We start from the raw sequence: 16899 nt of genomic DNA on the forward strand, positions 1-16899 counted from the left end.
CAATTTAAATGTAGCATCAACAAATTAAAAAAACAACAATGAATCGTCAACTTGATGAATGTATTTGATTACGACACTTCAAATTATTACGTTTGCGTAAAGATCATTTTCGCATAAGAAATAAATAAAGATTGATGATTTTGAAGACATAACACAATTTTAGTTCCCAAGGTTGGTGGCGCATTTGCGAAGTAAAGGATTAGTATTTCTAACAGCACCAATGTCTATGGGTGGTGATGACCACTTACCATTCGGTGGCCTATTTGCCGGTCTGCCTACTTAATACATAAAAAAACGTCTGCCCGGACGTGATACTCAAAAACCGCTGAACGGTTAATCATACGGTTTTTACTAATAGACGGAGTGTTTCGTGAGGAAAGTTTAAGTGTTCCTAAAGGTTTTGTGTGAATTTTTGTTGATGATGTCAGACATAAGGAGAGCCGACCGTGTTATATATATGACCTTATTATGATGAGCCTTAATTTACCTGTGTTATATAGGGTGTAGCTAGTAATAAATATAAATTAAAATTAAAAAGTTTTAAAACCCTTAATATATTTAATACTTAACCTAACCAGTGTTCAAACTTTGACAAATCCTCTTAATCCTAGTCAGATGGAAGCTCTACACAAGATGCATAAATTATAAGGCGCTTAAACTATACTGAAACGCTAGAGAGTGGCTCTACTTATAAACATGTTAACCGATGTTTAGTTAAACATGAATTATCTCTGATCTAAGTTGAAACTGTAAGTCAGTCAGTGTGACTACAGACATCTTAGTTCCCAAGGTTGGTATCGTATCGGTGATATAAGGAATTGTTAATAATTCTTACGGCGCCAATGTTTGTGTGCAGTGGTGACCAATAACCATCACTTTTGAAGTTGAATAAAATGATAATCGGATGTTAATTCATATTATATAAATTCATACTTACGTGCAGATCTACGACAGACCCGATCGAAACATCTCCACAATTATAGAGCTTTAAAAAAATTTTTTTTTTGAGTCTATAACATAATATATTCGCAAAATTCTTATAATCGAGATATTTCGATATTAAATCCATGAAATTCAATGAAACGACGGACGGCCATGTTTGACGTTTGCGGTTGCGTTCAGAAAGCTGTCTAAAGGATGATTATTGTTAGTTTTCATTATCTGAATATAAAATATAGATGTTTGATAATCACAACGTTTATAAAAAATATATGTATGAAAGGTAAATGATAAACCATATTTGTTTTGTTATATTTATTTCACCCGAGCGAAGCCGCGTTTTCATCTTGTATGCACATAATACAGTTACAATACAAAATTATATAGATGCATGAAAAAGTATAAATTAACTTTATGGTATTTTATTTATTAGTTAGAAAAAATAATTAGATTCTTATCCGTTCTTCTCGGTAGGATTCAGTGGTGGATTCAGGGAAGGAGATAAGGTCCCATACCTCAAGCACAACCTTAAAAGCATTTGAGTTCTTATATCAAATCTTAAATTAAATCTGATAACTTTGAAGCATTAAACTATCTACAGCAAATCAAATCAAATCAATTTTATTCAAGTATACTTCACAATGAAGCGTTTTTGAATCGTCGTTATTAAAATACTACCACCGTTTCGGAAAGCAGCTTCCAGTGAGAAGAAACGGCAAGAAACTCGCATAGTTGCTCTTTTCAAATAAACAGATTTACAATGCAGTTTTTTTACAATAATTAGTGTCCTGCGAAGGACACCTGAGCCTAAATCCAGGCATTTTTTTTTAAAAGTACTCTTTTAATTAATAATAAGATTTAGTCTTAATAAACTTTTTGAATTTTGTAAATGGTAAAATGGTTACATTTCCCGGTATCTTATTATATATGCCTATACCATTGCCCAAAAACGTTCTATGTACCGTATGCAAACGGAAAGTATTGGTTACAAGTTAATTCTTATTCCTTGTAAAGTTCTTCTATTAATAGTAAGTATATCAGCTTTTATGGAATACTTTTGTATATTCTTCTGTATCAAAATAAAAAGTGTTCGTGTTTGTACTTACATTGCTAAAGACTATCTTCAGGTCAAGCCCCTCCCAAACGACAATCGTGGATCCATAACTGCTATCGATTTCGTCACTCACGAAATCGCGCCCCTTAACGTTAAATTATTATAGGCATTACTATTTGAGTGACGTCATGCTTATACAATGTCTTAGTGTGCGTTAGACGACGATGAGAGTGAGGACTGCAAAAAAATAAAAATTAGATTGTATTAAGTTTATTAAAGTGGAGAGCACGTCTTAGCGAACGAATAGATCTCATAATCTTATAAAACTTTACAATACGTGCATACGTATTTTATATATTTATATATATATATATATGAAATTAAATTACCTACAGCGTAAATTTTCGTATGAAAATGTAACCTTCCCATACAATTTTATTACATGTTCAGCCCTTATAAGTACACTTTGATTGACAAATTGAATTTCTATTAATAATATCTTCTTGCGTCTCAAGATTTCATGAAGGAAAATTCTTTTAAAGGTTTTAGTAACTGTATTCTTATTTATTTAAGGTGATATGACAGATATGGTTTATATGGCCTAGTGATTTATTGATGTAGATTTTGAATAAAGGATCTAAGGTACGAAACATCGTAAGCGACGTCGATTTCTAACTTATTAAATAGATCTTTGTGACTTTTCTGAATTCTGATGCTTGATAGTGACGGGAATCTTGAAGAAACCTGAAATAGTGCTTAATAGTGATTTATGCATTTTCATCGGTTATTTTATTAGCAGTGAAAAATAAATAATAATATATTTACAACAACGGATCGACAATTTATGATCATAGTAAAAGACACATTATAATTCCGTCAGGTTCAAAGTTCATTAACGTCAAACCGCGTTAGCGTGAGTCGATTTTAGTCGATCGACTGTTAAATCGTAACCGATTTCTGTCTTACCTGACAGTCAGGTAAAATCGCCATTTTTCAATTTCTAATCAATAACAGTGAATTATATTAAATTTTCTACGGTTTAAATTTTTGTGGAGCAGTTAATGTATTAACATGTAAGACCCGCTAGTAGGCACAAGACTTTTTTTTGTTTCACAGTTCTTAGCGAAGAGTACAATATACGAGCGTAATTTTTTGAAACTAATCGACTGTTTTCGTGGATAAAACTTACAAACAATACGTCTAATACCATACATATTATATACGTATTATACAATACTTGTAAAAATATTCATCATCATATTTTCTGCAGAACTTTGTTGTTTACGAACCAATTTAAAAATCATTTCTTTGTTTGGGAGGGTATGCGTATTTTTTAGTTCTATTTAAGTTCGAAAAAGGGAAAAACACCGGATGGACTATTTTATGTGGTCGAATTTTATTTATAATTTATTTGAAGTTGGTTCATTTTGGTTCATCATCGATATTATTATAAATAATTGCACATACTGACAATTAATTAAGAATACAAAGCCTAATTTTAATTACATTTAGGTACACCCATGTACTCATGCATAGGAGACCATGCTTTACATTATAATCAAAATTGTTACGATGATAGCTGCTTAAAGAACAATTAAAAACGAATCTATTATAGATTACCTGTTAAAAACAACCGACACAATAGTTAAACGATAAGCTTAAATCATGTGATACACAGGATAGGATGATCATTGTAAAGAGGTAAAATTTGTTTGTTTGTATGAAGAGAACAATCTTAATTATTTCCTAGTGCTATGGAATATAAATAACATTTTTTTTTTTATTAATAAATTACACGAGTGCTGGTTTGGGTCAGTAGCAAAAATTAAAATTAATGAATGAGTTAATTAAACAAAAAGTTTAAATATATCGGTGCGTTAGATATTGATATATAAGAAGAAATGTATTTCCATATATGAGCGTCAACGGCTCACTCACTTTATATTATCAGGATATAAAAGGGAATCGAATGAAGCCTTTGACATTTCACACGCGCTTTTGATTTTTATTGAACGCTACGCCCAGATTTCAGCTTTATACATTGCTTTAGCTGAATAAACTCTTACGATTCGAAATTCAAAATTGAATGGTTTATTCTTTATAGAGAAATATCTGCTCGGCCCAGTTTTGACATTTTTCTATTTCAAATAAAATAAATTTATACAATACACCGGTACTTGTATTTCTAAGAGAAGAATTCATAATATTTTTCCGGATCAACCGTAGCGTACCGTAGCGTACCGTAGCGTAAGCGTCTACGGTCGCGTAGACTTACATCATTTTCTATGAAATATTTGTATTTATAAAAATGAATGGTATATCTCTTTGAAATAAATAAAATTCAACACTTCTAAACTACAGCTTTTGCCCGCGGCTTTGCATTCACACAATACCTTTATAAATTATAACCCGTGTGCTATTGCGATGTATAAGCTATATTATTGTAAGGTTTAATTAAAATTAATTCTGTAGTTATTGCGTGAACGAGTACCAACATTCATACATACAAACTATCGCCTTTGTAACATTCGTAAGGACCGGCTCGAATAATATGTGTTTTCATGGAGAAGGTTATATACAGTTCAATTAATTTTCACAAAAATTGTTATATACATATACACGTGTAATATAAGCGTATTACTAAAACAAAATCGCTCGTTTTAACAAAGACGCAGTTATTTGGTTAAAGTAAAAGACAATTGATGATAGAGTTTTTTTATAGTATAGGTAAGTGGTCACCACCGCCCATAAATATTGTTGCTGTAAGAAATATTAAACATTCCTTACATAGTCTATGCGCCACCAACCTTGAGCACTAAGATTACACTGGCTCACTCACCCGTTAATTCAGAATACAATAATAATAAGTATTGCTATTGGTGACAATAGATGATACCAATCCAGACGGGCGTACACAAGACCCTACTATCAAGGGAAGCGTGAACCTCAGACGAGCATATGCAAAGTCTTACACTGATTTTAAAAGGTAAATTCATCGTTGCTGCATTCCATACAAAAGGATATAAGTAGGTATGCAATAAAAAGTAAAATGAAACAAATACACACGCAGCCATAGAATAAAATAAACAGCGCACGTAGAACAAACAATAGAAGGCAAATTAAGGCGTCAGCGTGTGCGTCGTTGGCGAACTCATACAAGAATGTCAGTGTGCGCGTAGAGTTACCAGTGTATAAAAAATAAACTTCCATAAACTCCGGTTGCATAAAAGTTGGGAAAATATCGTATGAAAAAAACGTATTCAAAAATAGAATATCCGAATACATACACAAAGTACCGATGCTTGCAAAATTTAGATTTATATTTTCGGATATATGAATAACGTACTCGTATACCTAAAGAGACCGATTCATACGAGTAACCACACAATGATTACCAATTAAACAGCACATGGGGCTTTATACAAGACCGTCTAGATAGGTACTAATCACTGACATATTCTTCCGCAAAGAAGCAATACTTAGTATTGATGTGTTTCCATTTGGAGAGTGAGTGAGCCAGTGTTACTACAGGCACAAGGGACATAACATCATAGTTCCCAAAATTAGAGGCGAATTTGTGATGTAAGGGATGCTCAATATTTCTTAAAGTGACAACGTTAATGGGCGGTGCTAACCATTCCCCAGTTACCAACTCAATTTAAATAAATAAATAAATTTTTTGTATAGCTAGGCGATTTTTACACCCGTGAATTTTAATTTAGATTGATATAACCAAGCTTATCAAAATATATCATATTAATAATAATTTTATTTCACAGCTACATCGCTCCGTTCCTCCTCGCCACTACCACGGTTGCCAACACCCTTATCGTGGTGGTGCTCTCCCGTCGCCACATGCGGACCCCCACGAACGTTGTACTGATGGCGATGGCCCTCTGCGATATGTTCACCATGCTGTTCCCAGCGCCATGGCTCTTCTATATGTACACCTTCGGGAACCATTACAAGCCCCTCAGTCCAGTGCGAGCGTGTCAAGCGTGGCATTACATGAATGAGGTAAGTTAGCTAAAATTTAATGGACTAATCCTTGCATCTCTGTAGAACCACCTAGAAGTTTCATTGGTGCAGTCACATGTTACCACCAAAAATATATTAGAGAAACCGAGAAAGTTGTGCGAGTCGGAGTCGAGCACTGAGGTTTCCGTACCACACAATACTGATTGATGCATTGGTGTAACGACTAATTTACGTTTTTCGGCAAGAAAGCACCCTATAGGATAGTTAGACTTAGAAGTTTGATTTTTTTCACAGTTCTAACCGATTGCATACCTCAATATTTGATATTAATTTGAACTTTATACCCCTACGCGTTCTTAAGAAACAGAGTCTTGACGGACAGGCAGACGGACAGTCAAACAGATGGACAAATAGACAAAAGTGATCTTATATAAGGTTTTCTTTTTTCATATAGCAGAACGGAACCCTAAAAAAATGATATTACCAATATAAAAAATAATTGTATGTAAGTCAGCCAATACACAAAAAAAATCCATAGTTTAATTAATAATAGTTTACATAACAGGTAAATAAAAAAATAGTAATATTTGAAATTCGCCTATAAAAATAGTAATATTTGATCATAGTTTGCACTGATACATACCCGAACCAAAAGGAATTATTTATACCGAGTAGAATGATATGGCAACACCAGCCAGATACAACAGCCCTTGAAATTATGATGGTGGATTTATTATCTGTCATTGTAGGTCTATGGTGCGCTATTTATGTATATAAAGTGTTTAAGAGTAACATTATTTAATTTGTAAAATCAATTAATGTTGATTTGTTTGTGTAATCGTTGTTTTTTATGTTTTTAATATTTAATCACTATTATTAATTGGTTTTTGATTTAGTAATTGATTGTTTAAATTCTGATTTTAACTACTATTGTCTCCTTTGTCTTCCTGCTTCTTATTTGTGTTAGATATTGGTAAAAACTTGATTTGTTTTATGTTACTTAAATTTTTTTGACGACCGCCGTGGTCGATTAGTGTGTACACCGGTTTTCATGGGTACGCCGCTCCGAGGTCCCGGGTTCGATTCCCGGCCGAGTCGATGTGGAAAAAGTTCATTAGTTTTCTACGTTGTCTTGGGTCTGGGTGTATATAATACCGTCGTTACTACTGATTTTCCATAACACAAGTGCTTTAGCTACTTACATTGGGATCAGAGTGATGTATGTGATGTTGTCCAATATATATTCTATCTATTGTATTTTTGTATCCTAGCAAAAAATGAAATGAAAAAAAAATCTTGTATTTGGTGATAGTGCAATCGAAAGATGAGATCAAACGATGGAAGGAACGGCATGGTAACAATATCAACAGTCTGAGGCAGGATACCTTACGTAGCGTTACAAATTTTTACCTGAATAAAACGTTACGTATTCTACAGGAACACCTGCTGTCTTAACATAATATTCATCTTCAGTTCCCTTTTACCTCCACCCCATATTTTGCTCAATGTATAAATATTCTAAAATTAAAGCCACACATTTGCATCCGGAACTCTTTGCATTTAAAATCACGAATGACTGACTCCGACGTTATGGAAGCAGTGTTCGTTTCTTTTTAGAAATGTTCTCTTATTTTCACGTGCCAGTATCGTTCAGGAATCTGGCAGAAATATGCGGGAATATTTATTTCTAGAAAAGGAACGCCTTTACGTTTCGTAAATCATTTTTGTGTTTTAAAATTATAATAAATTTGAAAATATTAATAAAATAATATCTATAAATGTTTATGAAGTAAGTAATAAATTTATATATTCTTGAAGTTACATGATGCGCGCACAGGGTGACGTGTAAACTACAAGATGAAGTTGCTCGCTTAACCGCCAATTAAATCGCTCGAAATACTCGTAGACAACTTCACACCTGTTCTTGTTTTACATTGTTAATTATTACAAATTTAAATTATGAATGTGTCAATGTGAGTGATTTTTATAGTACTGCTGGAAATTACATTTGTCATAATAGTTTTTTTTTTTCATTTTTATAAATGCGACTGCTTAAAATCCTGAACCGATTCAGATGAAAGATAGTATGAGGAGATAGTTTTAGTCCCGGAGATCGATATGGGCTACTTTTTTAATTCAGCTCTCAAGGGTGTAAAATATAAGTTAACGTGTGCTATAGATGAAGTTATACAAATGTCAAGCGGGTAACGCCGCAGATTCAGCTAGTATATTGATAAATTGAAAAAAGAAGCCGTGTACTGCGTAACTTGCCGGTTACCATAGCAACCATGCATGTTTATTTCAAAGACATCACGTCATACGTTCTAGTAAATTAAAAATTACTACAATAGCAGACGAAGTAATAAACTCAATAGTTACACTACAAACATCCCCGTTTATAATACCAGACTATTCCACTTAAATACATATAACATTAAATTTTCCTCTACAGTACCAACAGCATTCAAAGTTTTATAGATTGACAGTTTGGAGACGTCAATTTTAAAAATATAGAAGAAGATTAATAAAGAGCCGAGTTGGCCCAGTGGTTAGAACGCGTGCATCTTAACCGATGATTTCGGGTTCAAACCCAGGCAGGCACCACTGAATTTACATGTGCTTAATTTGTTTATAATTCATCTCGTGCTCGGCGTTGAAGGAAAACATCGTGAGGAAACCTGCATGTGTCTAATTTCAACGAAATTCTGCCACATGTGTATTCCACCAACCCGCATTGGAGCAGCGTGGTGGAATATGCTCCATACCTTCTCCTCAACGGGAGAGGAGGCCTTAGCCCAGCAAATTTACAGGCTGATTATGTTATGTTTATGTTTTTTATACCTACTTTGTTACACAGACATCTGATGGAACTAAAAAGATTTAATGATGTATATGTCAGTGTGTGTTTCTTTGTTGAGTGAGGCACTTGGTCTCTCGCTCTTGGGACAGCGTCAGCTTCAGACGTGCGTCATGACTGAATTAGTAAAATCAACATGTCGCACGACAATAGTGATCATTTAGATAAATCAAATCAAACCAAAATATACTTTATTCAAGTAGGCTTTTACAAGCACTTTTGAATCGTCATTTAACAAACTATATTAAGTAAAGCTACCACCGGTTCGGAATGTAGATTCTACCGAGAAGAATCGGCAATAGACTCAGTAGTTACTCTTTTTCAACATCTAAATGTTATGTTAGCTAAATACAATTATAAATGTACGCTATATATCCTGCCTGGAAGTCAACAAGCAATAACTCCACGTTTTTTTATCATCTATCTTGTATCGAATAATGTGCCTTCTTCACCAATGTATTTTTTACAAATGATTTGAATTTATGAAACGGCAAAGTTAAAAATGTCTGCGGAATGATATCTATCCTTTTGAATCTGCGACTTAGATATATATTATATATATATCGTCAACAATCTGTCAATTAATTGTATCCGGTTTCGATTTTAAGGTTAATTAACAACTAAAATCTAAGGAGAGTAGTTATACATATGATTATGATGAAAAAATTAAGAATATTGTATGGTCGATCACGTAGAGGATTATTTTTGGATTCAGACGAAGAGAAATATGACCGAAATTTTTATTATATTTTTAAAAGAATTATAAATAATTTACATTAAGAACTCTAATAACTATTGTAGAAAACCATGAACGCGTTGAATGTTGCTGAGAATACTAGCCCCGTTTTATCGTTAAATCGTAATTCAGATCCTCAACTAGTGAATGTACAAATTACTTAGAGTATATTGTTTAGTTTTCACGTTAGAAAACCTGTCTTCCTGAAAATAATTGAGAATTCCTTGATAAATAACAAAATTAAAACATAATCCATTAAGATAAAACAAATGCCTTATTAAGGAATAAAGGAAGTAATTAACTCCCTTGGTCTTCAAGAAACCATAACTTTGAAACTGTATAGAAAAATAAACATTATATTGACTTCTAAAACCTCTAGCAATAAAACAGAACATCAAACAAAAGATACCAATCTTCTCGGTGAAATGCACAACAGCACGACTGACGTCGTCTGTTGATGTGTGATGTCTGGAACACAACTGGAATCTATAAATGTTCATGATATTTTTATGAGCTGCTTGCTTGTTAACTGAGAAAATTCAAAGAGTTTTTTTTTTGTAAAATAGGTAGGCGGATACGTTGGTTACCTGATTTTAGCACCACCGATATTTAGTACGACACAGTAAGAAATTTTAATCATACCTTAGACTATTTAGCCTATGTGCCACTAACCTTGTACAGAGATATTATGTCCCTTAAAACTGAAATACGAAAATACTAAGAATTGCTGTTTGCTGGTAGAATATATTATGATGAGTGTATAGACCTACCCAGATGGTATTGCGACTAACGCCAATTACCTAAGTAAATCAAATTATTTTTATTCAATAACGTTACATACGAAAATGTACTCAATACTTAAATGACATTACATGACAGTACATACGTTTAACTCAAGGAACGAGCATCAACTTGTAACGTCTTATATTGCAGAACTGACGAATTAGTGAAAGAAACGATTTTCTTTCCCCAATCGTTATATATTTTTTATGTAATAACTAGGCAGACCAGCTAATGTGACATCTGATGTAAAATGGTCACCACTGTCCATAGACATTGGCGCTCTTAGAAATGTTAACCATCCCTTACTCCGCCAATGCGCCATCAACCTCGGGAACTAAGATGTTATGTCCCTTGTGTCTGTAGTTACTGGCTCACTCACCCTTCTAACCGAAGCATAATAACACCAAGTATAACTGGGCGGCAGAATATCTGATGGTGCCTAACCAGACGGGCTTGCACAAAACCCTATCACCTAGTAAATTATGTTTAACAACAAGATTAATAACAATTTTTGATTTGAAATGGCATGAGGCGATCATTTCATTCCTAATGTGTAAAAGTCATCGATCGTCCCGTCGTGTAAAAGGTCATTGATACTATGCTGGATAATTTTATTTAATCGTAAAACCTGAAATTGGTCTGTATTCGATTACGTATACCCGAGCTATTCAATTTTCATTTAACGACACATGAGCCATGTTTCATTGAGAGTTATCACAGAATCGCAATAAACTTTCTATCAAGAATTGATAAAAAGACGAGTAAATAACAAACTAATCATTACTTTTAGATAAACAAAACAATCGCCTCCTGGCTATTTCTTATATCAAAAATTTATGGCTTTTATACCTTGTTCAAGTTAGCTTGATCTTTGATAGCTTGATTTTCAGGGTATCTTGTAGGTCCGAATTGGGACATTATTATTCGACTCTCAACACAATCAAATAAGTTAAAAAAAATACTATTGCTATTCATAATAATTTACTAAATAATAAAATCAATATAAAAATATTGGGCTCTCATAATATATATTTTTATAATAGCTTCCGCCAGCGGCTTCGTCCGCGTGTGACCAATATTAGGTACTATATATCCTTTGCTATTTTCCGAACAGCGTACAAACAAAATGATCTGATGATCGTTTGAGTTTAAGTCGCGAAAGCGTAACAAAAGAACTCTCATTTCCGTTTATAATATTAGAACTAAAACGTAATACAAGTGGCAATTTAAAGACACAAAATAAAAGAAACTACGAATTCTGTAAATAAACTATGGAATATTACTAATGGATTTCAGACTTGATTTGAGGAAATCCTTCGAAACTCTAGTGGAACAACAAATTGTCTTTCGAGATTATTTCACTGTCATTTCCAGAAGACAAATGAATGGAAGGATAATAATCCTTACTGGCAGTTTGATTGGCGTTGTACGTCATTATTATCGTCTTAAATTTCAAAGATATTGCCAATTGTTAGTGTATAATTAATTAGTATAAAAAAAAAAAACTAAATCAAAATATTCGTTAATCAAATAGGCTCATAGAAGCACTTTTTAATCGTAATTTTTACATTGTTAAATAAATGTAAAGCTATCCGCGCTTTACTGCCGAGAAGAACCGGCAAGAAACTAAGTTGTTTTCTTGCCTATAAATCAACAAATACTACGCTTTTTTTAACAGGAATAATCTTGTATTGTGCATAATGCCTTATTTATCAATTTGTTTTCGACATGAGCTTCAAAATTTTTAACATAAGTACCATTACTGTAAATATATTTAATATTGTTGTATTGTGAAGCAACTGTAAATATATGTTAATTGAAAACATCCAGTAGAGAGTCTCGAGATCCAAAATTATAATTAGTCTGGCCAGCTCATTTTTGTAGGATGAAAACAGTTTCAATATCTGTAGCGTTATTAGATGGCGCTGATCGAAAATGTCACGTTCCTGAATCGCGCTATCTAGATTTTCACTTCTAACTATATATAGTGTTCGATAACAAATTAGGAACGAACTATGTTTTTATAAGATCGTTCCACATTTTTTTTTTCCGAATTCTCTCTACAGCCATTAGGGCCAACAGCATTTAACAATTCGAAAAAAAAAAAAAAAAATGTGGAACTATCTAATAAAATCATAGTTGTAAACAGTAAAGCTTACCACCTTCCATTTTCCACATCCCTTGTATCACGATTTCATCCCCTGATAATATTTCAGCGTAAACACTTGGTAACACTTTTGTCTCGCTTATCCATAAATCTAAACACTGAAATGTTTTAACTGTGAATTGTACCTTTAGTACATCTACCGACTACCGCCAGTCTAAGCTACACTCTCAGATAATATACAATATGCGCAATTTAAACTCGCCTTCTGATCAACAATTGTCTTGATTTACAAAATCATACCTGCGCAAGGTTTTTTCAGGAATAAAAGCCGTAACTTCAGTCTCAGTTTAATGTATATAAAAATATGTACAAATAGAAAATCCGAAGTGCGATTCTTTATGATTTCACTTCGAATCTCACTCGTGAAATTTTGACTCCCGACTAACGTTGATTTGACATTTTGATTCATGTATCCTATAACTGTACTAAATATTAAGTAATATCGCTCTCATCACTGACATTTCACGTGTTCTGCGGTGAATGATGAGTTTCCTCTTACAGAATACCTCAGATAAGAAACATAAGGTATACTGATTCGATTAATCAATTCAAATAAAGAATACTGCTTATTCTGAATCAATATATTGTAATCTTAATATATTCTTTCTATGTCATAACAATCGTATCTACCCATGTTACTGAGTCACAAGATTCTTATATGCAAATGTATAATATACTCTAAGTGAACAGGATAAGGTATATTTTCGATCGTCACTTTGATGGAACAGCCGGTTGCACTTAAAATAGCAATTTCCTTCGAGATATATGTCGGTATTAAAAAACACGGTCGGCTGAAGGCTCCTTTGGAGGAATATTTTGGTATCATTTTGTCTTTTCGATGGTTTTATATTCGTACAATTGGTAATAAATGAACTGCCTTCATTTCGTTCGTGACTTTGTTTTATACTATGTAGTGAAATAATATCAGGTTAATATAGGTAGATAACGTATTAACGTAACCGTGGCTCGGAAAGCAACTTGAAGCGGTTGATTCTGCGCCTGATCTCAAGCATCAAATTACCGTGATTGTACGTCTCGTGTTCACCCTCGGAGTTGTAACATCATCTCCGTAGTTATTGTGATTGGTTTGTGCTCGTCTCAATTTATTTCAATACAGGAGTAATGTTCTTTACTATTGAACATAAAATAAATTCCTGACGAAACTTTTTTTAATTATCATTTAAGAAACAAAGAGTTCGGATAAAACAAATTGACTGAGTACATAATGTTAGATATGTCAATCAAGTTTCCTAATTTAGTAAATGATATACGATGCTAGCAAAAGACGTGTCTTTAAATAACTAATAGATTAATAATTTGCGACGGATTAAAATGAATACATTAAAATAATAACTGTGAGAACAAAATAGATTATTTATAACAACAAATGATAAATTTATTATTAACTAGCTGTGCCCGCGATTTCGTGCGCGTTGTTTGAATTTAAGTTATTTGGATATTGTAGCGTGATTTTATTTTTATTCTATATATAATTCTAAAATAAAAGTAGCCTAAGTTACTCCTTATTACATCTGCTATCTGCCAGTGAAATTCCCGTCGAAATAGGTTCAGCCGTTCCAGAGATTAGCCGGAACAAACAGACAGACAGCCAGACAAAAATTGTAAAATGTGTTATTTTGGTATATGTACCGTGTATACATACATATGCATTTAGTAAAAATGGGTTATTTTAAAACTAAAATATTTTATACTTTTTTATGTAATCCATCTAATGGTAAGTACTTACCACTGTCCATAGACAATGGCGCTTTAAGAAATTTTAACCATTCCTTACATCGCCAATGCGCCACCAACCATGGAAACTAATTGATGTGTATTACGTCCCTTGTGCCTAAAATTACACTGGCTTATATACTAATAATACTATATGTTTCTGCTTGGCGGTAAAATATATAATGAGTGGGTAGCGCCTACCCAGACGATCTAGAACAAAACGCCCTAAAACTTCGAATCTTGTCAGATTTGAACCGGCGCCCATTGTATAAATCCTTCCAGTTCCTCTGGATCATTTCGCATTGCCAGAGAATAGTGCCTTACATAAAAAAAGCAATTTCGTATACGTTTTCTCTTAAATTTTACGAAGCATTTGCTAAAACAAGAGACTACTTAAACTCAATTGGGCTAACAAGTTTTCATTCCCGTTTCCAGACATCTGATATATATTTTTTTGTCATCTCAGCATATTTTCCGTCACTTTGTTGATTAAAGTTGTTTATCTGCGTAATACATTCGCTGAATGTGAAATGTTTTGAATAAATGAATTAAGATTGTATGCAAGTTTTATTCACACACACATATAAAAACAAATGTATCATATCGTGTATGGAATCTTATGAAACAATTTTAGTCGAACTTTAAATTTTAAGCGACAAAAATTTATTAAATAAATGTTAGACAGCTTTCAATTTTAATTGATTCAAGTTGAATTCCATTGTCTATAACCAAATAATTGAATTCAGTTAAAAATGGTATACAAGCCTGTGTTAGCAAGCACGCTTCTGATTAAAAATATTGTTTTGAATGCGTCTTCAAAGTCTCCAAGCTTTTAATGCCGGCCAAAAAAAAAATTAAATAAAACAGTCTGTAAATTCCCCACAACTGACCTAAGGCACCCTGTATTTTGCAGGAGAAGTCGCGGAGCTTATTCCTCCACACTGCCCTAATTTGGATTAAATACTCATTATTTTCAAGTTTCCACGCAGTGTTTCCCTTCAATACCAGAGATGAACTATGAACACAAATTAAACACTTAAAAAGTGATTAGTGCTTTTATGGGCTTTGTGCAAGCCCAGCTGGCTGTACCATCACTCATTCATTAGTATTGTTATTTTACGTTTTGAAGGGTAAGCCAGTATAATTAGAGGCACAAAGCACTAACTTAACATCTTAGTTCCCAAGGTTGGTGGCGTTGTCTATAGGCAGCGAAGACCATCGCATTTGCAAATTCCCAACACATAGCATAAAAAAAATATTTTCTGACCTCTGCCAAAAAATTATATTTCAAAGAAATATCCTGCAAAAGTTACTCTAGAATATACAAGAGCGATACTAAATTTAATGGCATATAAAAATGATCCTAAAATTAAAACCAAGTGGAAGTTTCTGTTAGGTACTTTGGAAAATATATGAAGATGTCTTATTAAATATTAAGAAATTGTCTTTGCTGATCTTGAAGATTCTTTGTTTATTGTAATTATCTGTTGGAAACATTGTCTGGACATTATTTGGTAATAATAAAATAATGAAAACGAAACATTTTTCCTTTCCAAACCAACCAATTACATTCCAAAAATATCATTAAATATTTACGACAAATTTCATCATAAGCGAGATTTTCACATATTTAATTATTAATAATAGTCGAACGTGTTGAACTATATATATATATACATATGGTCAATATGGCCCAGTAGTTAGAATGCGTGCATCTTAACCGATGATTGCAGGTTCAAACATAGGCATCACTGAATTTTCATGTGCTTAATTTGTGTTTATAATTCATCTCGTGCTGCATGTATCTAATTTCGACGAAATCCTGGCACATGTATATTCATCAACCCGTATTCCTTCTCAAGGGTAGAGGAAGCTTTAGCCCAGCAGTGGGAAATTCACAGACTGTTACCACTTACTAATTATATATATATATAACTAATAAACCAAGTGAATAAATTACACGTTACTATTTAATACAACAGTAAAAATAAAATATCATAACAGAATATCAAACAGTTAGTACACAAAATTCAAATAGACTTATGTCAAACACTTCAGGACCTAATAAAAAAAACGGAGACTTTTCCTTAACAATGGACATTTTTCCGAATTTCAGAAACGCGATCTTTTCCCTTTCAATAAAATAACGTCCTTATCGCTATAAAGATAAGACTTATTGTCGAATTTATTTCGTTAAAAATGTTTTATCGCACATTTTGTACTCGAGTGTCAAGATTCTACCGTCATCAATCAATAGCGGTCAAGTCTATTCTTGAATCTCGTTTTCTAACTGATCGGCTCAAATCGCCCTATTTGTAATACGTCTAAGACTCTAAATGAGAGTTTGAAGGACGTCATAACAGAAAATTATTATTATTAAAATACATATAATAAATAAAACTAAACAAATACGGTTTATCCTTTACTTTTCATACAACATATAACTTTTTCATAAACGTTGATCTATAATTTACTGTGGATAAGTTTCCATCGAGTCTACCGTACCCCTGCACGAAGTTATTATTTGGAAGACACGCTGATTGTCTGAACGCACCCGTAAACGTCAAACATGGCCGCCCGTTGAACTGTCATGTCATTGAATTTTATGGATTTAATATCGAAATATCTAGATTGCATGAATTTTGTGTATA

The 16899-nt window shown here is 33.0% G+C and overlaps 1 protein-coding gene across 1 annotated transcript in view; it reads left to right on the forward strand.

The window, feature by feature from the left end:
- The window catches only part of LOC113392003 (sex peptide receptor), a 185188-nt gene that overhangs the window by 146286 nt on the left and 22003 nt on the right, over positions 1–16899 (forward strand). Inside the window, exon 3 of the mRNA XM_026628196.2 lies at positions 5773–6010. Within this exon, the coding sequence (XP_026483981.1) occupies positions 5773–6010 (238 nt within the window). The remainder of the gene's footprint in view (positions 1–5772; positions 6011–16899) is intronic.

This window comes from Vanessa tameamea, chromosome 27, assembly GCF_037043105.1.
Source record: "Vanessa tameamea isolate UH-Manoa-2023 chromosome 27, ilVanTame1 primary haplotype, whole genome shotgun sequence".
NCBI classification, from domain to species: Eukaryota; Metazoa; Arthropoda; class Insecta; order Lepidoptera; family Nymphalidae; genus Vanessa; species Vanessa tameamea.